The sequence below is a fragment of the Podarcis erhardii genome (genome assembly GCF_964252035.2).
Source record: "Podarcis erhardii genome assembly, chromosome: 14".
NCBI lineage: Eukaryota > Metazoa > Chordata > Lepidosauria > Squamata > Lacertidae > Podarcis > Podarcis erhardii.
This window is the reverse complement of record NC_138503.1, coordinates 15250218-15276077: the sequence shown is the minus strand read 5'-3', so window position 1 is coordinate 15276077 and position 25860 is coordinate 15250218. Positions and strand designations below refer to the sequence as shown.

Below are 25860 nucleotides of genomic sequence, written 5' to 3'. Positions count from 1 at the left end.
TTTGTTGTCACCGGCACTAACCAATTGGTACCCACCGCAGACTGATCTTCTCCGTTCAAGTCTGCAGAACGATTTTTTAAAGAGCATATTGTCGCAGAGCAGATGTAGTACATATGTTTATAGAGCAGTTAAAGTGTTTCTGCTGCTTTCAGAATGGTACGTTTGTATGCACCTTCTCCAAGGCTTCAGTCTTCCTGGCTGCATGCACCCCATACATTCAAAGCATATATAGAGCACTTGGCTCCCCCCCCCCCAATGCTGGGAAGTGTAATGTACCTCTCACAGAGCTACAACTCCCAGCACCCATAACAAACTACAGTGGTACCTCGGGTTAAGTACTTAATTTGTTCCGGAGGTCCGTTCTTAACCTGAAACTGTTCTTAACCTGAAGCACCACTTTAGCTAATGGGGCCTCCCGCTGCTGCTGTGCCGCCGGAACACGATTTCTGTTCTCATCCTGAAGCAAAGTTCTTAACCCGAGGCAATATTTCTGGGTTAGCGGAGTCTGTAACCTGAAGCATATGTAACCCGAGGTACCACTGTACAGTTCCTAGGATTCTCTGGAGGGAAGCTATGCAGGGTGTATACACAGTCATGCATATACTCCTTGACTGCTGCTGGAATATTAGGCTTGGCTCACACAAACAGGAAATGAAAGGGCATCTCTCACATCTGCTCTGCATTTCAGTAACTCCCCGGTTTTGTACATGCACTGATATTCCCACATGGGATGCATCCCGCCATGTCATTCTGTATTTGCAGTCTGCATAGTTTTATATCCGATTCTGTTTAGTAGATTATTTTTAAACATGCTTCTTGGAAGCTGTTTATGAAACACAAGAAAATGCATTGCAACAAAATTAAAACAAATCGATGGTGACCAGAATATGTAGTTAGGCATTAAAAAAAGGAAAGCATTTTTTTTTAAAGTAAACATTCAAAGCCAGCAGCAGCATATTAAAACATAACCATATTTTAAAAGTTGACTGGAAAAGTCCTCAACAACAGCCCCAAAAGAAACTAAATAGGGAGCATGGTACTGCTTTATTTGTATGGTTTATGTGAATCAGGCCTTAATTTAATGTTTAATCCAGGAAAGAAATACAAGAATGGTATGGTACTCAACCTGTTTGAAAAGTTTATTAAATACCAAATATTCTAAATTATAACATTCTTAAAAACATTAATGTACAATGTTTCAGAGGTAAAGCAAGAAAGAAGGTTGTTATCAGAAATGATCGTTATTGTAAATGGCATTATGATTTAAGCAATATGTTATTGTTATTAAGGCTCATAAAGTGTAGAAAATCAACCAATTTTTTAAACATTTAATGTTCTAGTCAAAGCTTCCAACACCAGTCCTGTTTAACTAGATTAATAGCATCCTATTCAGTAGATGATAGCTAAACTATCCTTTTTTTAAAATAATCCAAGCAAATATTGTTAACGCCCTGAAATCAATTCCAGCACATGAGAACCTCTTGAATATTAATCATGACTTGAGCAAACAGACCCCTTAAAAAAAGCAAAAGTATATGTTGATGATAAGCATCCTGCCCAAAAATTCATTTACTGTACGTCTTGCAGAATATAATCCAAGAAATGATTAAATGAGATATTCCTCTACAGATAAGATTCTCAATCTTAATTTTACATCTACATAGCATCAAAGTAATGTAAAAAGACAGATTCTTATATTCCCAATTTTTTAAGGCAAGTTAAGAAAATTCTCATATTCACTGCATGCATTCATGACTTGAAATAAAACTATAGTTAGTTTTAACTACCATTTGGGCTCGGCCCCTCCAAGTCAGAGACCATTTTAAGGGAGAAAAGCCTTCTGTGGCTACAATGTAGCTGGATGTTTCAGGCTAATTCTGTTGTTCACTACAATCAGCGTAAGATCTTAAATCTGCCGGTGTTCGAATTAGTTGACTAAACAATAACTTAAAACTGACGGCTCATATTTTGGGATGGGATGAGACAGCTCAGCAGCTATCGCTTCAAGTTTCCCAGGCTTGTAAACCTGATTGGTAAATCACCAATCCGAGAGCCACTTTGTGGCCATGGTTACTTCAAATGCATCTCCTGTATCAATTAGTCCTTTTGTGGGCGAGCTTCGGATAATGAAAAATGTCCATCATTAAAGATCTCTCTCTACTGGGAATGCCCCGGAGATAAAGGAGGAATATTACAAAGGTAGTTCTGTCAAGCTTCCATTCATTGCTGTGGAGCTTATGTAGGAGAAAAGTATTGGTAGATTGTGCCCGCAGTTAAGAAAATTAGATTCTTTAATTCTGTAGAGGAGGAACACAGGGCCATGGCCCTTATCCTGCAGCTCCACTGGCCACACATAGCAGGCCAAGGCTACAAAAGTGAGGCTAGCTGGTAAGGCCCCATTTTCTTCCTCCATTTGATTACTACGACATGGAGGAAAACACCTGAGAGGGAGGCCTTCTAAGTACTGAATCATTTTGAAAAGGGGTAGACGGGACATTTAAACCGCTTTGCAGAATAGGGCCTTCAAATGTAAGACGAAGCCACGGAATTCTGCTGCATTAACAAGCCATAGCGAGTCTTGGTCCTGAAGACAATTCCTCCCCTTCTCTTCCTCTTGAATGCTCCTGCTTCCGATTTTAGCCAAATCTATTTCCTTAGACATCGGAACTAGAGGAACTGCGCCTTCTTTAAACTTTGATTAGTGAAAAGAAGCCAGAATCAAACCCTGCTTTCAGATCCTAGCTTGTTATCAGCACAGTTTATACAAACCACGGTTCCTCTAGTTCAGATATAAAAGGGAACCGCGATTAGTTTAAAATCACAACATCCCCATCTCCTTTTCTGGTTCATAAAAGAGGTTAGGTTCCTCATTAGGTTCATGATTTCTGGCTACTTCTGAACTGCGGCTAAGGCATTGCCAACAGTCTGTTGTAGAATCCTCCAAGTATCTTTGGTTTCAAAATGTGTGCCTGTTCAAACTTGGAGCTTTTTCTTCATTACAGCTTTCAAAAAGAAAGATTTTGAAGATGCTGTCATAATTGTGAAATATTTTCCAAATCCAAAGTGACAATAAGGATGAACACTACATTTGCTTTTCATACATTTTCTTCCTCTAAAGCAGGATAGCCATTTATGAATAATAGCCGATGAACAATCATTATTGGTGACCTACTTCCTTACTGAAACAAGGGGTTAATGGCATTTTCAAAAAGAATCATGAATCCCTGGCATGGGAAGTAAGCTTTTTAAACATTAATTTAGGTTCTAAAATAAAAGGAGAGCATTTCTGTTTTCTTGGTTCTATGTTTATTATTTTAAACTGTTTTGCTGTTCACACAACTATGCAGAGAAAATAAACCCACTTGAAAAGATAGAATATAAACCAAGTCAAAACACAGTTGTGATAGAAGTGGAAGAACTGCCCATCTTCAACAAGAACTAAGTTAAAAGGCTATGATGAGACCATCTCATTTTAACCCTCAACCATTCATATTTCACACTGTGTTTGTGGCAATCCATGCCTTATTACAATTGCACTGTTACCTATGGTCCAACCAAATTATAATTCTTTATTCACTGCTACCGAAAGAATCTGTGCAAGATGTTTCTAGATTCTGCCACTCCGCAGCTAGACACCTTTAAAGAAGTATTAAGTCAGAGAGTCTTATACACAGCAGCAAGTTGGACAATAGGTAAAAAATACTATCTGTTTCATAGGCAATTACCTTTTGAAGTAAACAAGGCACAGGGTTTATTGAATCTAGTTTGGCACTTGAAAAAATAAGAGCTTTATGTGATAGCATCATCAACAGTAAACGTTTCACAAAAATATATGTGCAAGTGTAAAAAAAGGCAATTCTTTTCATAATAAATTGTAAGAAATATTCCAATTTAAAAATTAGACCAGTCTCTTATTATATTTGACTAGAAAATCTCAATACATTATTTTAGGTGCCCTGTTACTGTCTTTCACGTTGTTCGTTGGCTCTCGTCGAGTTTTCTTCATTTGTAGCAAAATCCATGGGATCCATCACCTGATAATAGAGCAAGTACACTATTAGCAATAAAATCTTTGCGCACTCTTTCGAAGCAACTGTTAAAATGATTCTGTAATAGATACAAGGGTATTTAACTGAACCAAGCTTGGGCAGCAAACAAAGAAATTAAAAAAATCTAGCTAAAGAATGTATCCTATGTCCTAGGCTGCAATCTAATGTTCCCACAAGTGCACATTAGAAATTTTCCTATAGGTTTTTGAAAACCTGTTCTGTAGGAGGGTGCTGGTGGTTCTGCAATAAAGATGGAAACCGGCTAGTCCCTTGCTCCAAGAAGTACATTTCAGTGTGAGAGTGACTGAGTTGATGAAAATCTTCAGCAGAAAAATTTTAGCTCCTTCATCAGACTACAATATTCTGAAAGATTGTGGCAATAAAGGCTGAATGAATGAATATTCTAAAAAAGTGGACTACAGAAGTTCAGATAGTTCAGATAAACCCCCTAAATGTTGGAAGTGTTTGAAAAACCAACAGCAGAAAGGAAAAGGACATATTACTCATATGTCTAAAGCCACTGGGTATATAGAAAATTAGCAGATAGCTGCATAAGTTAGAAAAAGTGTGATGCAAATCTTCATACTTCCCTACAACTACTAAACATCACACAATGGATTCCTAATATATCATCTAAGCTATGAGATATCCATACTTGTTGTTATGCTAACCCCTGACTGATCCACACTGAATATGAAAGGAGGGAAAGCTGTCCAGTTTAAAAAGTTAGCAAATGATTTAGAGTTTTGGGTTGGAGGGGCAGGGGTGGAAAGAGGAATTGAAAACCCATGACTCCCCAGAAAGTAAATAGTTAGCATGGGTCATTATTTTCCTTGCAGTGGGCAAATGTCTGTCTACTGCTAAGGGAAAAACAAGAACTAAGAATGATTTCATCAAAAAGGGCTTTTACACTATCTATTAATATATCTGTCAGGAAGTCTGCAATCAAAAGAGGCAAAAAACCCCACATTTGGGCCAACTTGGTAGCTGGGTGTTAATATAAAATAAAAGACATTTAGGTTAGCTAAGCTTGTGTGACATGAGTGACATAGGTTGTCATTCACATTGCAAATAAAGAACAGAGAAGAGCTTAAGGCAATATTGCCTTGCATCAATTACTTCGGCAAGCAAAGCATGTGTTTTTAATGAGTCAAGTATTTTCCTATGTGCAGTAATTCATAACACTTTTTTTAAAGGTACGGAAGTGGAGTGGACTTGAGTCATGTTGCCCGTTCAGAGCCAGGATTTGCTATTTATTGTACGCTGGGTCAGAGCCAAGTGTGAAGCAGTTTCAGTCTGCAGTTGACCTGCAGGAGAATCGTCTCAGAATCCAGACATGTGCCACTGGGGAGGGATTTGAATATTCACTCCAGTGCATACTTTTGCCTCTTAACAACATATCGTGGGGAAACAAGCATCTGAGCAGCTGCTGGTCCAAAACTAGCTAATAGGCAATCACAGTTTGTCCCCTTTTCATTTTCTTGTTCCCACCAGAAAAAAAGGGAGAGTGAAAAACAACACAGCCTTAAGGGTGTATAAACATCATCTCTCCTTGTCCAAAGCATGACGAATGCTGGAAAGCAGGTAACAGAGGTACAGCTCCTTAGAAACAGAGCCACTACAACAACTGGGAGGCTTCTTTCTACATGATGCCGCCTTAGGAAGCAAAAGTATGGACTATGCCAGTAATTGTGTGGCTTCTCTTTGTCACATATGGAACAAGTTGGCTTACCTTTAGTTTTAAGGCTAAACTAAAAACTGAAACCTTTAGTTTTTAAAAACTAAAATCAATCACATTTCCCACATGAAGTAAGACCCACTCATGAACTCCTAGCTTGGTTGCTACTAATTAAAATTTTGTTATTTTTTTGCAAGGGAGAGACCACACTGCTGTCCCAATCATTGCTGTCATAAAGACTTATCGATTCCTCCATTGTCTCCAATGGACAAGCTGGAGAAAGAAAGAAAAATGCCATCGAAAGTAACCAGAAAACCCCATTTCCATAACACAAAATTATAATTCTATCCCACTTCTTGTGACTTCCCCATGTTGAAGCTCACCATTCAACATGAATCAAAAACTCAATGGGCTTGTCAAAATGAAATTCAAAAGCAGGTGGTTCATGGATTTCGTTCTACCTTTCAAAATTATGGCAATCTGCAAAATTCCTTTCTACAATCAGGCTATTTCAGGGGAGTTAGGATCGACAGTGGCAATTTTAAGGAACACTACCAAACAGATGGCCAAGGAGTGTTGTTCAGAAGGAAAACATTTGCTTGCATACCTCAGGGAACAGTGCAGAAAGATCATGCTTGAGAAGCCTGGGTACATGCAGCCCTCTGAACTAATACCATACATATTTGGAAGACAGTACAAACAGGCCTATGGAGATAAGCACTTCACTGGTCTTATTTGAAGAGCAGATTTTTGGCTGCACAATGACATCTAATCTAATGTCACTGGACTCTCGTACTGGCAGGACTGAAACACAAAGCAGACTGAGAGGTCACGCTGCCAACTCCAGCCAAAAATAAACATAGGTAGGCTGGAGGATGATCAGATGATGACTAAAACTTAAACACATCAACAAAACACACCCAAGTAGTATGGGCGGGTGGGGATGTTTTGTTTAACTGAGCTACGGGTGTGTATGGATTGCCCATTTCTGCAGAACCACAGAATGCAGAACTGTACTGAGAACTGAAATCAGCACCCCATGAACCAGCTTTTATGTTGAGTTGCAAAATTCCTTCTAGGAATATCAACACAGGCTTGGAAAAAATGGTAATTGATGACTTTTCTCAAAGATACCACAGAGGATTGTGGGTATCATTTCTAGAGGTCATAGTTTCATAGTCATATTTTCTTTTTTTTCATGCCAAGCGGAAGTAAATTGTATAAAATAAGGACATGTTAAAGCTGCATAATTTATACATGCTGCAGAACCGAGTTCAAGTCTAGCTGCGAGACTGGAGTGTGGCCAACACCTCCACTTCCATTTCAGGATTTTAACCCATTAAGAATATAGATCATTCCCACAAGGATTTCTGAACAGTTCTATGCTTTCTTGGGCTGATTCACATGATGGTGTCATTGTTAAGGCAGGGCTGAATAGGAGGCAGAACAAAGCAGCAACCTAACCAGTCCACATCTTGAATAGGTTCTGATTTACATCACTGAAACTGTTCAGAATAGCTATTTTATGCTGTCGAGGCGAGTAACGGGGCACTCTTAACAACTATAGGTGTGCATTCAATCCAAATATATAAATACAGAAAACAGTGCAAATTAAATACAAGCCTCAAAATGCGGTCCTCAACTAGTCCCTTCACTGGCACTTAGGCTGACTTATCAGGCTGCCCTCTCGCCTGGAGGCGTTGTTATTAATGCCGGCTCAGTCTAGAATAAAACATAAATCACGCACAATTTAATCTCTTGATTCTCTGTACTGCACTAGTCAGAAGAAGCTGTGCAGGTCCTGGACCGGTGCCTGAATACAGAGGTGGGCTGGATAAGGGTCTGTAAGCTAAGGCTGAGTTCCAGCAAAACAGGAGGAAATGTGGACAGGCAGTTCCTTGGACCGGGAACTGAAGACATTACCTGTTCTGGATGGGACCACATTCTGCTACCGGAAGAGGTATAGTTGTTCCTGGTAACCTCAAGACCGGACAGTTGCAAAATATTGTGATCATATCTGCACCATACTTTTTAACAGTCATGGCTTCCCCAAAGAGTCCTGGAGAATGCAATTTGCAAAGGGTAGTGAGAGTTATTAGGAGACACCTCCTGTTCCCCTCACAGAGCTGCAATTCCCAGAGTTCCCTGGGAAGAGGAAGTGCTGGTGAAGACACTCTGGGAATTGTAACTTTGTAAGGAAAACGGGGGTCTCCTAACAGCGCTCAGCACTCAAACTACGGTTCCCAGGATTCTTGGGGGAGAGGTAGCCGTGTCTGTTAAAGTGGTATAATAGTGCTTTAGATATGGCCCCCAAAGGTTTGAATAACATTGATTTGGAGAAACCCAACAAAAGTCAAGGTCAACAGGCAACTAAGGCCCTGGGCCAGATGTTCATTTCTGTATCCTGTCAGAAAGGAAAGTCTCAGGGCTCCATACACCTCTGCCCTGATGGAAAAAATGAAGTATGCAATGTTTTAGAAGCAACAATACACTTATTTGAACAAGGTCTTCCTGACACAAACCTTTCTACAAAGGTTTCAGGATAGTATGTGCTAACTACCTCTCTTTATGAACTGATGTGGGGGGGATAATGGAGAGGGAGAAGAAACCTAAGTTTTACTCAGGTACAATACTACCGCTTATTATGCCTTGTGACAAGCATATTCTTGAGTTCATTGCCTTGGCGAGAGCCGCTTGTTTTTAATACACAAGAAGAACAGTGCAAAACAAGTAAAAAGCTCTCTAGGGACAGCTGACTCTAGAAAGCGTGTGTCATGTGAGTATTAACTCAAGCACAGTCACATTTTACACTGCACATTTGGGACCTGATCCAACCCTGCAGGGAACTTGCAGAGGAACCTTCAATGAGCCTCAGCTGTGCCACCGCTGGGAGTGTGAATGGCACAGAATGTTTGCCGTGCAGCAGTTCGAGATCGGGGAACTGTTTCCATTCTGTTATTATTTCCATTTGTATTCTACTTTTCAACCAAAAAATAAAAAATAAAAATCTATCACACAACGATAATAATTCACTTTGCTCAGGATCTCTTTTTAGAATGGGGTGGAGAATCCGGAAGGTCCCAGGTTCAATGCGAGCCAGCGTGGTGTAGTGGTTAAGAGCAGTGGACTCGTAATCTGGTGAACTGGGTTCGATTCCCTGCTCCTCCACATGCAGCTGCTGGGTGACCTTGGGCTAGTCACACTTCTCTGAAGTCTCTCAGCCTCCCTCACCTCACAGAGTGTTTGTTGTGGGAGAGGAAGGGAAAAGGAGATTGTTAGCCGCTTTGAGACTCCTTTGGGTAGTGATAAAGCGGGATATCAAATTCAAACTCTTATTCATCATCTCCAAGTAGGGTGAAGAAAGACCCCCTCTGAAAACCTTGAGAGCTGCTGCCAGGCAGCATACACTGTCAGTTGTGAACAAATTTGGCCTGCCAGCTTCTTCATTTGATCTGCAATGCCTTTCTGATGTCAGCCATGGTGCAGGGAAGAGCAGCCCTTGGCAGCATCTGCAAAGTCCCTTTCAGCCAATAGGCAGCACCCGTCACATCCCCTTGTGCAGCTTCCAAAGTGCCCAACGGCCAGCTGTTTGCCGGGAGCTTCTGAAATTTTGTGCAAAGCAGGACTGTACTCCCATGCATCGGCAGAGAGGCGGTAGGTCACTCTTACTCAGTCCAGATGCACGAGAGAGCTGAATCAAGCAGGATTGAGCTTCCCTTGCATCAGCCAATAGGCAGAGAAGTCAGCCCTGCTTAGTGCTGGGTTAGTGCAATCAGCTGGTGAGAGGTTTGGATTTGGATACACATAATAGCTCCTTGCTGAGAGCTCGCTTGTGCACCCAAACCTAGTGCTGAGCAGGAGTAACATCCCTGTGTTAACAGCTGATGTGAGCAGAAGTCCATCCAGTTTGATTTGGGCGTGCAAAACAGCTCCCCATAGGGAAGTCTCTCAAACCTGTTCAGTTTTGCTGCACTCTGAAGTCAGGACTTCACAGCACCTTGCAGGTGACTGAGGTTTTCCCCCTTCGTTTTATCAGCTGGTTCAATGCAAAATGGTTTTCAAAGCACCAAGCCACCTGACGTTATTTGAGCTGCCAGGTGAATAGCAACAAATTAGAGCTGGGAGGCAGATCCTGATATGGATCTGGCTTGTGGAGCCAAAAAAGTCCCCCACTCCTGGTGAGTGAGTGAGATAAACCAGTGGTCAGATTCAGTATAACACTTCCTATATGCCTAATAAAAAAATGGACTAAGTATCTTTACAATCCATCTGGAGAGAGCACAAACAATATTGCAGTGCTGTCCCTCTTCCCCTTTAAAACAATGTACATGAGTGCCTTTAAGTCTCATGACATAATGAAAGCATGTTGAAGCTTGCTGAGCCACACAATCAATATATATACCTCACCACTTTTTTTGAAGGTCAAGATAGATGGAGTACAATATAATGAGAACAATTCTTCAAGCTGCGTGCATCAAGACCGGAGCAACGGTCTCATTAATCTGTGCACAATATTTGAACTGCACTCAGATTCCCAAATTTTAAGTCTGCGTTTTTCATTCCAAGGGAAGTCAAGCTGACACAAAGGTCCAAAGTTCAGAGCAATTTTAATCCTTCAAAAAGGAGCTAGCCGAGAAAAGCATATGAAACAATCGCTATGGCAACATAATACTTCGAAATAATGAAGCTTCTTATTGAGGTATGAGTGGTCTTTTGTTAGCTAGGAACTAGGACTGAAGTATTTAGAGCAAACTTCGGTAGCGAACAAAGGCAAAAACATCATTCAAATCCAAAGAATTTTATGCTTGAGTACTCTCTGAAAAGACAGTAACCAGAGCTTCCTTGACTCACACAGACTCTGGGAATCAGAACTCATACGGGATGTCATAAAAGCTATACTTAAAAAGGCCTATAAAGCACACACTGGATGAAGCTGAACCTCTTTGGTTGACATTCTAAATATGGAAAGAAGGATCAGTCTTCACTAGATAGTTTGCAATTTTTCTGCTTCATCAGCCGACTAACCAATAACCAAACAGATATTCATTCATTCAGAGGCATATTGCCTTTGAACATGGCGGTTGCATAGCCATCATGATTAGTAGCATGTTGGGGTCTTATATTTTAGTACTGTGTGTTCCTAGAACATGGCAGCCACCAGTACTGCAACCAAGCCATTAAAAGCAGCAGTGAGAGGTGTAGGACGAGGCTTCTGGATTTAATATCCCCTAGCAAAAAGATCTGTATCAGGAAAAACCTTCCGGCAGGTAAGTGGAACAGACTCCCTTGAAAGGTGGCAGATTCTCCTTCATTTGAGGTTTTAAAACAGAGGTTGGATGGCCACCTGTCATGGATGCTTCAGTTGAGATTCCTGCATTGCAGGGGGTTGGACTAGATGTCTCCCGGGATCCCTTCCAATTCTACAGTTCTATGATTCATTGGCTGCATTTGGACACCACAATAAACTATAGTTTATTGGGATAGGAACGTGCCTAGGTGGGCCTTGGGCTTGAGGTCAAGAAGCAGGAAGGAGTTTGCAAGCTTTTACTCCCAATGTGAGTTATCCACAGCTTAGCACGACAACTAGCTCCTAAATTGCATTTCAACGTATTCTTTGTTGAAATAAGGCAGCTCCACAATCCATGGTTTGTAGTTGGATGGTTTCCAACAAATCATAGTTAAGATTAATCGCACAGCTCAGCTTGGGGTTCAGACTAAATTCACTGGCTACCTATTTCCTTCGAAGCCCACCAAGTTCTGATGCTTACCTAAAGGTACCCCTGACAGTTAAGTCCAGTCGTGAACGACTCTGGGGTTGCGGCGCTCATCTCGCTTTACAGGCCGAGGGAGCTGGCATTTGTCCACTTCCGCAGACAGTTTTTCCGGGTCATGTGGCTAGCATGACTAAGCCGCTTCTAGCTAAGCCAGAGCAGTGCACGGTAATGCCATTTACCTTCCCACCAGAGTGGTACCTATTTATCTACTTGCACTGTGTGTTTTCGAACTGCTAGGTTGGCAGGAGCAGGGACTGAGCAACAGGAGCTCACCCCGCCGCGGGGATTCGAACCGCCGACCTTCTGATCGGCAAGTCCAAGCGGCGCAGTGGTTTAAACCACAGCGCCACCCGCATCCCTGGTGCTTACCTTCATACTCATAAATGGCTTGGAACCAAAATACTTAAGGGAACACCTCTTCCCACACCAACCTGCCTGCACATTATGGTCATCAGCCAACACCCTGCTGCAACTACACTTCAAAATGGAAGGGAGCAATGTTGTAGCTAGAGAAAGGACATTTGCAGCAATCGTGACCCAACTGTGAAATACCTTTCCTAGCAAAGCTGACGCTGGGTAAAACTCCCTGGGTTGAATAGGGTTCGTTAATTTTCATGGATCTGCTCTGAGTAGGATTAGCGTTGGATACAGACACACCTTCTAGACAACAGGCAAAAATCTTTTTATTCAAACCAGTCCTTTTAAACATCCCGGCTCCTTTAAACCCTTGACTTTTGACTGTCATTTTATTTGCCACTTTAAAGCTCTTCTTGCAAGGCTGTTTTATTTTATGGATTTTGCATTTCAAATTGGCTAGAAACTTTTCAATATGAGGCAGTACAGAATGGAAGAAATAAAGGAAAGCAAAAGAAAGTCCTCTGTGAAGAAAACTATATAAACCTGAACCCTAACACATTACCTTTCTATCTGGAGGGAATATTTCTGAATGAAGGAGCACTCAAGCCATGTGAGCCCCCACCTGCAGTCTGCAATGGTACGGACCAGACACAGATGCATCATCTCAATAAGTACTAGGCCTTTGTCAATTTCACTATAGGGAAAGAAAACGCTTCCTATTTTTCCTTACACCTGTCTATATTACTCCTAAAGAAAGAGACACAAAAGCAAGCTGTTATTGTTACTAAACAATTACTAGTCTAGGGAAGGGCCAGGTGTTCAAATAAATGCAAATTCAAACACCCTAACGTGAACAAAAAAAAGACTGTCTCAATTCCCTATTTTGTATCATGCAACATGCAAGAGCTACATCTTCCAAAAGAATCCATCTGTTAAAAATGTATGAACCAAAAGTATTTATGTGATGTCAGCATCTGTGTGCCATCTGTATGGTTTTTTTCTAATGGACAAAGTAAACACATAATGACCAAAATGCACCGTGCCTACCTGGTAGCTGTTGCCATTCCAGAACTTTTTCATCTCTTTGCGATACAAAGCAACTAACGTGGCCATAATTAGTGTGCACGGCACTAAATAGAGAAGGGCTGGTTGTGCCATCTGCATTAGCGCCAGGCCCGCGAATGTGACCAACATGCCAATAGCATAAGCTGTAGAAAGAGAGGAACAAGAGAGATGTTGAGTAACATACACCTAGTATGTTCATGGCTTCACTGTAGATATAGCCCCATTAAGAGTTAGAGTTGTTTACCTATCGTGGAAGAAATGAAATACACAGAGGAAGAGCTTGTCTGAACATCAAACCTGTGACAATAGGCCACCAGGAGACCTAAAAAAACACAAAATTATAGGTCAGAAATCTTTGTCAGGAAGTAAACGAAGCCAGCAAAATCACTATCCCCACTTCTTATACTAATGAATAGGAAATCAAAGAACTGGCATCCCCAAACTCGGCCCTCCAGGTATTTTGGGACTACAATTCCCATCATCTCTGACCACTGGTCCTGTTAGCTAGGGATGATGGGAGTTGTAGTCCCAAAAACATCTGGAGGGCTGAGTTTGGGGGTGCCTGTCCTAGGATAACAAAAGGGGCTGGGGGCCTTGCTCCCCTCCCCTTTGTGAAGACACCCTTAGCTACTGTTTTAGAAGGCTACAAGAGGGCAGGATTTGCCCCATCTACCTTTATTCAAGCACCCACCATGGAGCTACCAGCAATATGGATTGATTTAAATCACTGATTTAAATAATGATTATATTTTTATTATTATTATTGAATTTATATACCACCCTATTTTAAAATCAGCAAGAAGAAAAAGCCCAACTGAAACCACAAATTTAAATCAAGTTTCCCACTGATATTTCAAGAAATTCCTAAAAATGTGACCACTGAACAACTAAATTTACAACTAGAGTACTGTATTGTTGTTGTTGCTGCTGCTGTTGTTATTATTATTGTTATTGTTATTATCATCACCCATTCAGAAGGGATACCATGTACTGGTTTTTTTAGCTGACTTGATTTTTAAAAATTAATTTTAGAAGATACTGTTTAATGGACAACTTTTTAACCTATAGAGGGAATTTATTTACAATATGCTCATTATGGGTCTTTCAGCAACCAGCACTACGGTAGTTTTGTGGAAAATAGGAACCTGCATTTTGAACCATTTTTCTCCTTTTCTTTTCCCTGCTCCTTACTACTTCACCTTACTCCTTACTACTACTTACTCCTTACTACTTAACCTCTCCACCTTAGCCCAAGCCTATCTTCACAAAAAGAAAAAGTAGCAAACAATCTATTGATAGTTACTAGGCAGATGAGAGCAGTTGATTTTCATCAATTGAAAATGAAATGCCTGTGTTCAGTAGGAAGAATGTACGTTTGGCAGGGGGTGGGGGGCAATGAATTAGTTCTTCATTTACCCTTGAAAAGCTTCCTTTAACTAAATGTATCTGGTCACAGGTATTGATTCAGTTCAGCTATCGGTCTGGGCTTTTTTATTTATTTTATTTGGCAGTCACTTTATCTTGCCCAGGGCAACCTGAAGCAATTTACTACCAAACAAGGAGACAATAAACCTCACATAGGTACTGTCAGGGAACTGCCATCGGAGAGAGAGGTGGTGGATAAGTTCCATGAGAATAGGAGAGAATCTGCAGCAGAAGGAACCAGCAGGGGGAGTGCAGGAGTCACAGCGGAGGGGAGGCTCTGGGATACTTCCAGTGACGACAGCGAAGAGGTAACAAGACCCCCGTTAGGAACTCCCACCCTGCGCCGGAAACTGTCACGCAGAGAGTCACGAAAGCGCATGTCTGTCAAACAGCTTTTATGTTGGCGTAGGTTCCGTAGACGCCCACTGTCAGATTCTACCAGCGACTAACGGAGTCATGCTTTGGGGAGCTCCGTTAGTGCCTAGGTTGGGATGACCAACCAAACCCCAGAGGGATCAAGCTTTACGCACAAGCAGCTCATTATCCCATCACAGCAATCTGACAGTCTCTGAAAGCAGCTTGTGCAAGCAGAGGGCATCATGAGCGAACCAGCTGGAACCGGAGGTGCAGGAGCTGGGGCTGGAGGAGGTCCAAGCCTGGAAGACAGGTACAGGGCGTTGGAGGTCCAGCTCGCGCTGCAAACGGCGAGGCTCGAGGAGAGGAGGGCTCAAGATGCGGATAAAGGGAAACCCACCCCACTTGCCAGAAAGGTGCCTGGATTGGTGCAGAAATTTGGGGGGGATCCCAGGAACTATCAAGCCTTTAGGACAGAGATGCAATATGCTCTTAACCTACTGTTTGATGACTTCCCTGATGAGAACTCTAGAGTGGCGTACGTGATCGGCCATCTAGAGGGAGGGGCGAGGGACTGGGTGCGGCCCCTGATGGCAGCCAATAATGAAATCTTAAAGGACACTATGAAGTTTTTTCGCGCCATGGACTTGATGTTTTCCAGTGAGATTGAGCAAGGGGTGGTGCGGAGGCAGTTAATGGCGTGTAAACAGGGGAGCCGATCTGTACGTGAGTACTGGACTGAGTTCAGCATGCTGATTCATAGACTGGGGTGGGACCTTGCGAGTGAACCTATTCAAATGCTGTTTGAAGAAGGGCTCTCTCCGGCAGTGAAAGATGAACTTTCCCGGGCGCCCAGGGCGGAGTCTATGGATCATCTGACTAAATCAGCGCTGTCCATAGGAGCGCGCCAGGAGGCAAGGGCTTTGGAAAAGCGGGAAGGAAAAGGGGAACGTTGGAAGGATTTCCGCATTCCAGAGATTCCGGAGCAGCCTTTCCCGCCAGCAGAGCCGATGGAAATTGGAACAGCGCGCGCGCGCGCAGTTTCAAACACCAGTGAAGGGCGGAAGAAGGAGGGGAAGGGCGCCAAGAGATGTTATCTCTGCCAACAGCCAGGTCACTTTGCCAGAGTCTGTCCGCAAAGGAAGGAATGGCAAGGAATGGCGGGAACTGTTGGGGGGAAGGAGGAAGGAGAAACAAGCAGCGAGCAAGTAAAAGCCAACGCCTGGCTGCCAGCATCAGGGCACCGCAGTCAGGCAGAGGAGAAGTGAATGTGCCCACGCCGGAACCTCCAAGACCAGCGCTTGTGATAGAGGTGTTGCTGGAACTGTCCAATGGACACCCACTAAAGATAAAAGCGCTATTGGATTCAGGCAGCTCCTGTAATTTCATGAGTAAGGAGTTTGCAGCTGAACACCAGATACAGACTATCCCATTAAGTAAGCCTTTGCAGGTTACCACGATTGATGGGAGGGAACTGTTGGGAGGAGAAGTGAGCCAGCAGACTGTTCCAATGGTAATGAGGGTGGCAAGACACACAGAACTGATAGCGTTTAACGTAGCCACTTTGGGAGGAGCTCCCATTATTTTGGGAATGAGCTGGCTAGCACTACACGATCCTCTAGTAGGCTGGCATCAGAGAGTGGTTTCCTTTGGATCAGCACATTGCCTAGAACACTGCAAAGAGGGAGAGGTTCAGGCAGGGGCCAGGGCCACTCTAGCAGGGGTGGAAGTGATGGGCAAGGGCAAGGTGCCACCACAATATGCTGACTTGATTGACGTCTTTAGCGAAAAGGAAGCAGATAGACTGCCCCCGCACAGACCCTTTGACTGTCAAATTAACTTACTCCCAGGAGCACAATTGCCAGTGGGCAAGCTGTATGCAATGTCAGACAGTGAAATGCAGGAGTTAAGGGAGTTCATTGACAAGAATCTCAAGCGAGGTTTCATCAGAGAGTCACGAGCGGTGGGGGGCAGCCCAGTGTTCTTTGTGGACAAAAAACACACGGGCAAACCGAGGCTTGTATGTGACTTCAGAAGCCTAAATGCAGTGTCAGAACCAGTGACTTTCCCTATGCCTAGAATTGATGACATTCTGACACAGGTGAGAAAAGGGAAAATTTTTACCAAGCTGGACCTTAGGGGGGCATATAACTTGATACGTGTGAGAAAGGGGGATGAGTGGAAGACCACTATGTTCACCCCCTTGGGGGCTTTTGAGTATTTAGTTATGCCTTTCGGATTACAAGCGGGCTCCGCCTGCTTTCAATCATTCATGAATCACGTCCTGGGGCCACTGCTCTACAAGAACTGCGTAGCGTTCTTAGATGACGTCCTGGTGTACTCAGCGAATGAGGAGCAGCATGTGCGAGATGTAAGAGAGGTACTGAGCAAGTTGCGAGAAAATCGGCTGTGGGTGAAACTGGAGAAGTGTCAGTTTCATACCAGGGAGGTGGAATTCCTGGGGTACCGGTTGTCTGACAAGGGGTTGGCCATGGATCCCAGCAAGGTTCAAGCGGTACTGGAATGGAAAACACCAATGACCAAGAAGGACGTGCAAAGGTTCCTGGGCTTCGGAAACTTCTATAGGAAGTTCATCAAGAACTTTGCCCATTTGACAGCGCCTATCACGGATTGTCTTAGTAGCAAAAAGAAATTTGTTTGGACGGAAGAAGCGCAGCGGGCGTTCGAACGCTTAAAGCAGGCGTTTGCGTCGGAAGAGCAACTGTTGCATGTGGATCTACAACAACCAATGAGAGTGGAGACTGACACGTCAGACCGAGCGGTGGGGGCCGTTCTTCTCCAGCCGGGAAAAGATACGTCTGAATGGAGACCGTGTGCATTCTTCTCGCGGAAGTTGAACAAATCCGAGAGGAACTACACAGTATACGACCGAGAACTGCTCGCCATTCATGAAGCCTTCCGGAAATGGCGGCACTTGCTGATTGGGGTGCAGCACAAGGTTCAAGTCCGAACTGACCACAAAAATCTGGAATATTGGAGAACAGCCCGAGTGCTGAACCAGAGACAAGTACGATGGGCCCAGGAGTTCTCCAAATTCCACTTTGAGATTCGTTACGTGCCCGGATCCGAGAACGTGAGGGCGGACGCTCTTTCCAGGAAACCTGAGTACTTAGAGGGGGAGGGAGCGCCCGAGGCAAGGCATGTAATCCCTGAAGACCGCTGGGTGTGCGGGGCGGCATTGGTGGGGCAGAGGGAACTGATAGAGGGTACTGAGAACGATGAATACGCCCAAGGGAAACTCAGAGAGCTCCGGAGGGCAGAGGAGAACACAGGGGGGTTTGAAGAAAAGAACGGGGCGTTGTATTACAAAGGGGCACTGTACATACCCGACGGGGAACTGAGGGGCAGAGTACTCAAGCAGTTGCATGACAGCCCCACCGCGGGACATTTTGGACAGCACAAAACCATGTGGTTGGTTACCAGGGAGTTTTGGTGGCCCAAGGTGAGGGAGGACGTACGGGAATATGTCAGGGGTTGCGTCAGGTGCCAGCGAGCAAAAGGAGAGAGGGTGGCGCCAGCGGGGCTATTACAACCCTTACCCACGCCCGAAAGGCCATGGGAGGCAGTATCCATAGATTTTATGACGGACCTGCCAAAATCCAAAGGCAAAACAGCTGTCATGGTGGTGGTAGATCTATTAACCAAGATGTGTCATTTTATAGCTTGTTCACATGCAGTCACAGCGGAGGAAACCGCCAAGTTGTTTGTAGAACATATTTTTAGGTTGCATGGCGCCCCCTTGAGGGTTTTGAGCGACAGAGGGAAACAATTTACTTCCAGGTTCTGGAGGAAACTGATGAGCTTATTACACGTAGAACTCAATTTCTCAACTGCTCGGCACCCAGAAACCAATGGGCAAGCGGAAAGGGCAAATGGGATTTTACAACAATACCTGAGGTGTTATGTAAAAGACAGAGAAAATGATTGGGTGGATAAGTTACCTCTAGCAGAATTTGCCTACAACAACGCGGAGAACGTGTCCACAGGGATGAGTCCCTTTCTGGCAAATTATGGGTGTCACCCCCGGGCATTCCCAGGAGAGGGAGGGGAGAGGTGGAGCGTGCCGGCGGCGGAATATTTTTTTGAAGAGATGGAAGCGATCCACCGTCAGCTTCAACTTAACTTAGAGAAAGCCAAGGAAGAATATAAGAAGCAAGCAGACAAAAATAGGAGGGAAGGTGAAACCATAAGGGTGGGGGACCGGGTGTGGTTATCCACCCAAGGACTACCGTTCAAAGGAGGGTGTAAGAAATTGAGACCCAAAAGATTGGGACCCTTTGAGGTCATACAGCAGGTCAACCCAGTAGCATTCAAACTCAGGCTGCCCAGTCACATGAAGTTACACCCAGTATTTCACAGGTCATTACTGTCGCCGTACCGAGAGGGACGTGAGTGGGGGGAGCATGAGAGAGAGGCCACCCAAACGCCCGTGATAGAAGAGAGAGAGCGCGACATGAACGTGGCAGGAATCATTGATTCCAGGTGGAAGGGGAATCAGGTGGAATATCTGGTAGAATGGGAGGGGGAAGTAGAGTCGGAAAACACTTGGGTACCAGCAGAGGTAGTCAATGACGAGGTTTTAATAGAAACATTTCATCAGCGTTTCCCAAGAAAACCGCAACCCGTGGCACGATTTAGAAGGGAACACTTTGGTACCACCGATGAGGAAGGAGAGTTTGAAGGGTTCCCTGAGTCAGGGGTGGGTGAGGAAGCCGACTCAGACGAAGAAGAGGAAGACGGGGAGAGAGACGGTACGCCGTGGCTAGAAGTGTTTGAATCCTCGGACGACGAGGAGAGTTCCTTCAGGGGCTTTCCGTCCTCACCGCCAGTGGGAGAGGAGGCGGGAGGGGGTGAAGGGGGCCCTGGGGGGGAGGTGGATGTCAGGGAACTGCCATCGGAGAGAGAGGTGGTGGATAAGTTCCATGAGAATAGGAGAGAATCTGCAGCAGAAGGAACCAGCAGGGGGAGTGCAGGAGTCACAGCGGAGGGGAGGCTCTGGGATACTTCCAGTGACGACAGCGAAGAGGTAACAAGACCCCCGTTAGGAACTCCCACCCTGCGCCGGAAACTGTCACGCAGAGAGTCACGAAAGCGCATGTCTGTCAAACAGCTTTTATGTTGGCGTAGGTTCCGTAGACGCCCACTGTCAGATTCTACCAGCGACTAACGGAGTCATGCTTTGGGGAGCTCCGTTAGTGCCTAGGTTGGGATGACCAACCAAACCCCAGAGGGATCAAGCTTTACGCACAAGCAGCTCATTATCCCATCACAGGTACATTAAAACCAAAAGGAAAAATAAATACATTAAAAACATCCCACCCACTTCCAAATGGTTGCATAACACACTTGAATCTTAGACTTCCTTCTCCTTCTTGTTTTTTTATCCTTGTAAGTCACTTTCTGTTTCCATGGACAGAAAAACAAGTTAATTTGAAAAAAATAAGAAGTCAAAAGAACACCCATGGAGTAAGAATCCAGTAAAAATGTTTTAAAAATATTTAAAATTAAGACAGAATGATTTAGAAGCTAGCAGTTCATGGGGCTAACGAAGCCTTTGCCAACCTGGTCCTTTGGACCAACTCTCACCAGCCCTTGCCAGCAGAGTTTTTATTAGTTTTCATACATATACCATACATTATTCAACTTAACCAAACAATTGTTTTATAAATTCCCCTCTCCCCCTTGGCTTCCCTCCATTTCCATTTCTACTTTCACTTCGTGCTTTCGAACTGCTAGGTTGGCAGTAAATTACATTATATATGTTTATTTAAATCCTGCCAAAGAATCCATACTTTTACATTGTTTCTGCGAATAAGTCACAAAAGGTTCCCATTCTTTTCCAAAGCCACTATTATCCTTTTCACGCAGTTTACTATTTATTTGTTTACTTTTCATTCATCAAGCTATTGGGGTTTAAAAAAAATCTTTTGTTGTTATAAAAAAAAGGGTACATTCAGTTCTATGGTATTTGAGAAGTCTTTTTTTTTACGTAATTATTTCTTAACTCTCTGTTTTTCCATTTGGTCATCATGCTGAGTTAATCTTAGTTGATGAAACAAAGTCACTTACCTGGTAAAGCAATGTCACCGTACCCAAGTAATGAAAATGGTCTTGAACATAACGTCATTGCAGAGAATGCCAGCCTTGGCACCCTGATTACCACTGGCAACTGCAAAAGAGTGTTTTCAAAATCCCACATAAGTCAACGCCAAAAGGCACTGAAGAAAGGAAGCATTAAAATTCATCAGAACTATTTACTCATCTAGTTTACATAGAACTTCAGATTATAAAGGACGATCTAAGAAACCAGCAAGCAAGATACTGAGCGTATAAAAGATGACCAAGCATCTAAACCAAAAGGACAATGCATATGGATGACAAACAGACACTACGCACAAGAATGTTAAGAAAATGCACCATATGAAATGAGAAAAACAGTGCTGAATTTAAGGGTGGTTGGGGAACACTGATATCCAGGCCCTGGATAAATAAATTTGGAAAGGGAGAGACAGAGAGTCGAGATTCCCACCAATCCCAAATGCTATTCTTTTTCAGAGGATCTTAAATACAATCCTTACTTTCTCATGAGGAGCTGACCGCCCAGCAGAGGCTTCCACCAAGCTTCCATCATTCTAGGATCAAACCCAAGTCAACAAGCATTTAATACTTTAAAAGAAGGTAGGGAAAAAATGGCTATATTCTGTGAACATGTTGCACGTAAATATTTCGGGCAAAATTCAGGCCAAGTGCAGCACTTTAGATTCCCTTTGGTTTGAAAGAGTTAAGCGCATCTTTCATTATCCCACGTAACGAGAGTCAAAAGGATAGCAAAGTGCTAAACTTTAACCGGATTCTGCGTTAGTGCAAACTCAATGCAGTAGCAGCTATGAAAACACAATATGACAATTCCTTACATAGCTTGAGTATAAATTATGCATTTATCAAATGATTATATGCTTACCTTTTCACCACTATCCGTAGGACCTGTTGCCACTTCAACCATGATACTTTCTCCACTCTGAAATTTTAAATGGAGCATTGTGATACGGAATCATTCACCTAGCAAGTACATGGGTTTAATTGTTTATATTCTTAAACATTCAGAATGTAATGTAATCCTCTTACAATGTATTTTGGCAGTACATTCCTCAGCAACTCCGTGTGAAACAGAATGCACGAAAAGCAAACAGAATCGGTTCATGAACCCAAGTGTACAGATCAGTATGAAAGAGATCTAATTTTTTGAAAAGCAGAATTAACCAAAGTCGACTTCTGCAGAAGAATTGGGTATAAATCCTGCTGCAGGTTTAATTTCCAAAGAAGCTTGAAACCGTGCAAATTTAATAAAATTTCACCAGATGAAATCAAAAGCAGACGCCAACACCGGAAAAGGCCAACTAACAATTTGAACTTCAATGTGTTAAAAGAAGTAGTTTCAAACGTGGATATTAACTCTGTTTTCTTTTCAAACATTACTGTGTTTTGGCAATCAGGCCACTAAGACAATTTGGTTGTTTCTTTAAGGCAATCAGAATCAGGGGTCCTGTAGCCTATCTTGCAGGAGTTATGCAGAACACAACATTGGGAAGTTATTCAAAGTTTGTGGTATCACAGTGCCACTCAAAGGCTCTAGACTGTACTCTGCAAGAGCCAAAGCTTCATGGCTTACTTTAGAACTGCTCAGAATAATCTTAGGATTCACTCTCATTAGAATCCAGGTTTTTTAATTTCTAAAATATTAAAATGCAAGTGATTCCCAGTACTTGTCTCCTATTTTGTCAGGTCTCTCTTCAGGTGCATTTAACTACCAAGTGATGCTCAGACCTCATGTTGGTCTCATTTAGGCACAAGGTAAAAACAATTCTCTTTACCCAGATCTTTGAAATGGAACAAACCTTCTATGCACACTCTATACTGCTTCTGGTTCTGGTATATATTTAAAGTAGATAATTAAATGAGCAAATTAAATGAATTTGGATATGCAAGAGATATTTTAAAAAATACATTTAAGGAACCACAGAAAGAGGGGGAAGGAAGTCAAACTTTGAAATGTTAAATTGATTGTAAAACCTGTATAAACCTGTATAATGTATAAAGTAAAATGTATAAACCTGAAAAGTAAAAATAAAAAAATAAAAAAATTAAAAATACACTTTAATACGTACAATATTGGTGTGCTTTAATGAAAAAATAGTTATAAACCTGCATACTTACTTTTGTAAGGTATGGTGTGATGAAGACAAAAAATACATCATATACAAGAAGGAGACCAAGGAGAATAACACATGACTAGAGAATGAAAAAAGAGTTATTTTTATAAAGCTCATGAGCAATCATTAACACTTACAAAAATAGCACAATCATATCATACTATTTAAATAAATTGGCAACATTTGCTTGTAACACTAAACCATCGTTTAAAGCAATGTGTATCAACCAGAACAAACCTGAGTGAAAGCTGGCTTAGCATTATGTATGAACTGTATGGCTAGAACAAACTTATGGCTAGTTGCCAAGAAAGTTCAACAACCCACCATTTCAAAAGTGAAAGGAGATTATTTAAAATCATGTTTGGTTGGTACCCAACAATAGTCGGGATCCCGTGAAAGTAAGATTAAAACACTAGAGAAGTCCTTTCCTTTCCTTCAGTCAGGCACGTTAAACTTGTGCCCATAACACTGAGACTTTGGCTTAGTTTGGAGAGCTAAACAATGGTTTAGCTAGTGTTAAGAGAATGCATCAAGCATCTCCAAAAAGATTCCTCTCCTCTAGCATGGCCACAAGGAGGAAATTGGAAGCTTCCACTGATATTTGAATTAACCACCATTTAGTGTGGTTTAGTGTGGTTATCAAAGAAAGTTTAAGTATAAAGGATAAATGCAATTCAATACAAGAAACAATATTCAGCTTACACTAGCAATTCATTTTGAAAACAGAATTATTTTATCCATACAATAAAAATCTAAAGTAATTTCAAAACATTTTTTATTTCACTTCCCAAACTTACGTTTAGGACTACAACTTAGAACTAGATATTTTTGTAATAGTAGTTGGTATTCCCATTATTTGAATTGCATCCACACATACTGTACATTGCGTACCCTGCTACCAGATTTCTAAACTAGCGTATGTATTTAACATATATTGTCCAGAGGATTGAAAACTAACTGCAAGCTCGTACATTCTCTTTTGCTTCCCTCTTCACTTTTAATTTCTTGTTTAGTGCTAACCACAGTTTGTCATTATGGTCTGGATGGAAACACAAATCATTCTTGGCCAATCTGAACATCATGGCAAACTATGGTTAGCACTAAACAAGAAACTGAAAGTGATGGTGCATGAGGAAGAGGATAAACACATGAGCCTACAAGGTCATTTCCAGCCCTCCAAACCACGATTTGAAAAACTGAGCCAGTAGCACTTTAAAAAGAAATTGATGGGGTTTGGGAGCTGTATTTGATACAGTCTACTTCCATCAGATGCTCTAGCCAACCACAGCTTAAGCTGCAAAAATTGACTCAACCTTTTCTGCAGTCCAACACAGCACACTCTCTCTGAAATTGGTGTTCTTTGTGTATTTTAGCTAGATGGAAAGCTTACTGTACCTTAAAGTTGGGCAATTTGAGTGTTTTAATAAAGTTCACGCAGAAAGCAATTCCCAGGATATCTTGCAAAATCCATACCCAGCTAGAACAAAAAATAAATAAATAATAAAAAAATAAAAAAATTGTTGCGGTAAAACACAGGGACAAAATATTGCACATAAAGCTACAATCCTCAACTCACTTATTACAAGTTAAACCCCCTTGAAAACAGTGCAATTAATTTTGATGCAAAAATGTATAGGATTTGGGTTGTAAGGCCAGGATTCAAAGAGGCCCATGCAATAGCATCATATGCAGTGCTTGTGGACAAGGGGAGAGAAGGGGGAAAGGAGACATCTAATGGGAAGAGAGAATGGAAAGGCCTGTCTGTCTATGCAGGATTTGTACCCTGACCTAAATATTTTGCAACAAAGCTAGCATTTCTCATCATTTCAATTCTGAATCTGGGAACTATTCACATACCTATTTTCATTCCGAAACACTGCCCAAACAACAGATGTCGTTATGCATATTAGAGCGAGAAAAAAGAGTCTCACTTCGAGGCATCTGTCCCAGCATGGAAACCTAAAAATAAAGCAGGACAAGAATATGTTATAAATACAGCAAATAATACATCTAGTTCTCCAACAGATACCAACAAGGGCAGCTTGCCAGCTATAGGCATCATGCAGAGCAATTTTCTATGGGGGTTTTGCATTCCAGTCAAAGTATATTTTGTGTATGAGGAAGGGCCGTACCTCGGAGGCAGAGCAATTGTCTTCCACGCAAAAAGTCCCAGGTTTGGCCTCCAGCATCTCTAAGTAGGAATGGGAGAGATTATTGTCCGAAACCCTGGACAATCAGTGAGCTGGCAATACTGACCAATGGACTCAGTCACTATGGTATTTTTCACTCTATAAGACACACCTTTTCCCTCCTAAAAAGTAAGGGGAAATGTGTGTGCGTCTTATGGAGCGAATGCAGGCTGCGCAGCTATCCGAGAAGCCAGAACAGCAAGAGGGATCATTGTGCAGTGAAAGCAGCGATCCCTCTTGCTGTTCTGACTTTGCTTTGCTGGAGAGGTGCTGCGCAGAGAGGGAAAGCTACGCAGCGCCCCTTCCACAGCTGTCAACTTTCAGATTTGAAAATTAAGGGGTCAGCAGCCTCACCTGTCCCGGGGACAGTCTACGGGATATCGAACAATCTGGGATAGCAGCGGGAAACGGCGCTGGAATAAGGGAATTTCCCACAAAAAAAGGGGAAGGTTGATAACTATGGCCCCTTCAGCGAAGCGGGAGGAGAAACGGAGCCCCTTCCGTTTCTCCTCCCTCTTTGCTGGAGAGGTGCTGCACAGAGAGGGAGAGAATATTTTCAGCAGCTGACGGACTGACTTGCCTAAGGTCACCTAGTGAACTCATGGCAGAGGTGAAACAGGAACTTCCTGATTCGTAGCTCAGTCTCTAGCCATACCGAGAAGGAATTGAAAGAAGAAAGAGGTGGCATTATGTAGGTGTTTTGGCAGGCAGATCCAAACATATAAGATAAGAGGGTGG

At 42.7% G+C, this 25860-nt stretch overlaps 1 protein-coding gene and 1 long non-coding RNA gene across 4 annotated transcripts in view; one reads left to right on the top strand and one right to left on the bottom strand.

Annotated features, from left to right (window-relative positions):
- The first annotated feature begins 2 nt into the window (after nt 1-2).
- On the top strand, nt 3-2047 carry LOC309329029. Its single transcript, XR_014151032.1, has 2 exons — nt 3-494; nt 954-2047. It is a non-coding gene; the product is annotated as an uncharacterized lncRNA (long non-coding RNA).
- The window catches only part of SPPL2A (signal peptide peptidase like 2A), a 43452-nt gene continuing 18705 nt past the window's right edge, over nt 1114-25860 (bottom strand). Inside the window, exons 8-17 of one of the 3 annotated variants that reach the window (XR_014150847.1) lie at nt 24791-24892; nt 24329-24410; nt 22938-23012; nt 21685-21741; nt 21302-21355; nt 20793-20892; nt 13168-13245; nt 12906-13066; nt 7351-7449; nt 1114-4034 (exon numbers count right to left, since the gene is read on the bottom strand). Coding sequence is in view for 2 of the 3 variants with exons in the window: in XM_081839022.1 (XP_081695148.1) it covers nt 3960-4034; nt 12906-13066; nt 13168-13245; nt 20793-20892; nt 21302-21355; nt 21685-21741; nt 22938-23012; nt 24329-24410; nt 24791-24892 (784 nt within the window). In the remaining variant the exon portion in view is untranslated. The remainder of the gene's footprint in view (nt 4035-7350; nt 7450-12905; nt 13067-13167; nt 13246-20792; nt 20893-21301; nt 21356-21684; nt 21742-22937; nt 23013-24328; nt 24411-24790; nt 24893-25860) is intronic. The other 2 variants (XM_081839022.1, XM_081839023.1) reach the window with 2 other exon arrangements.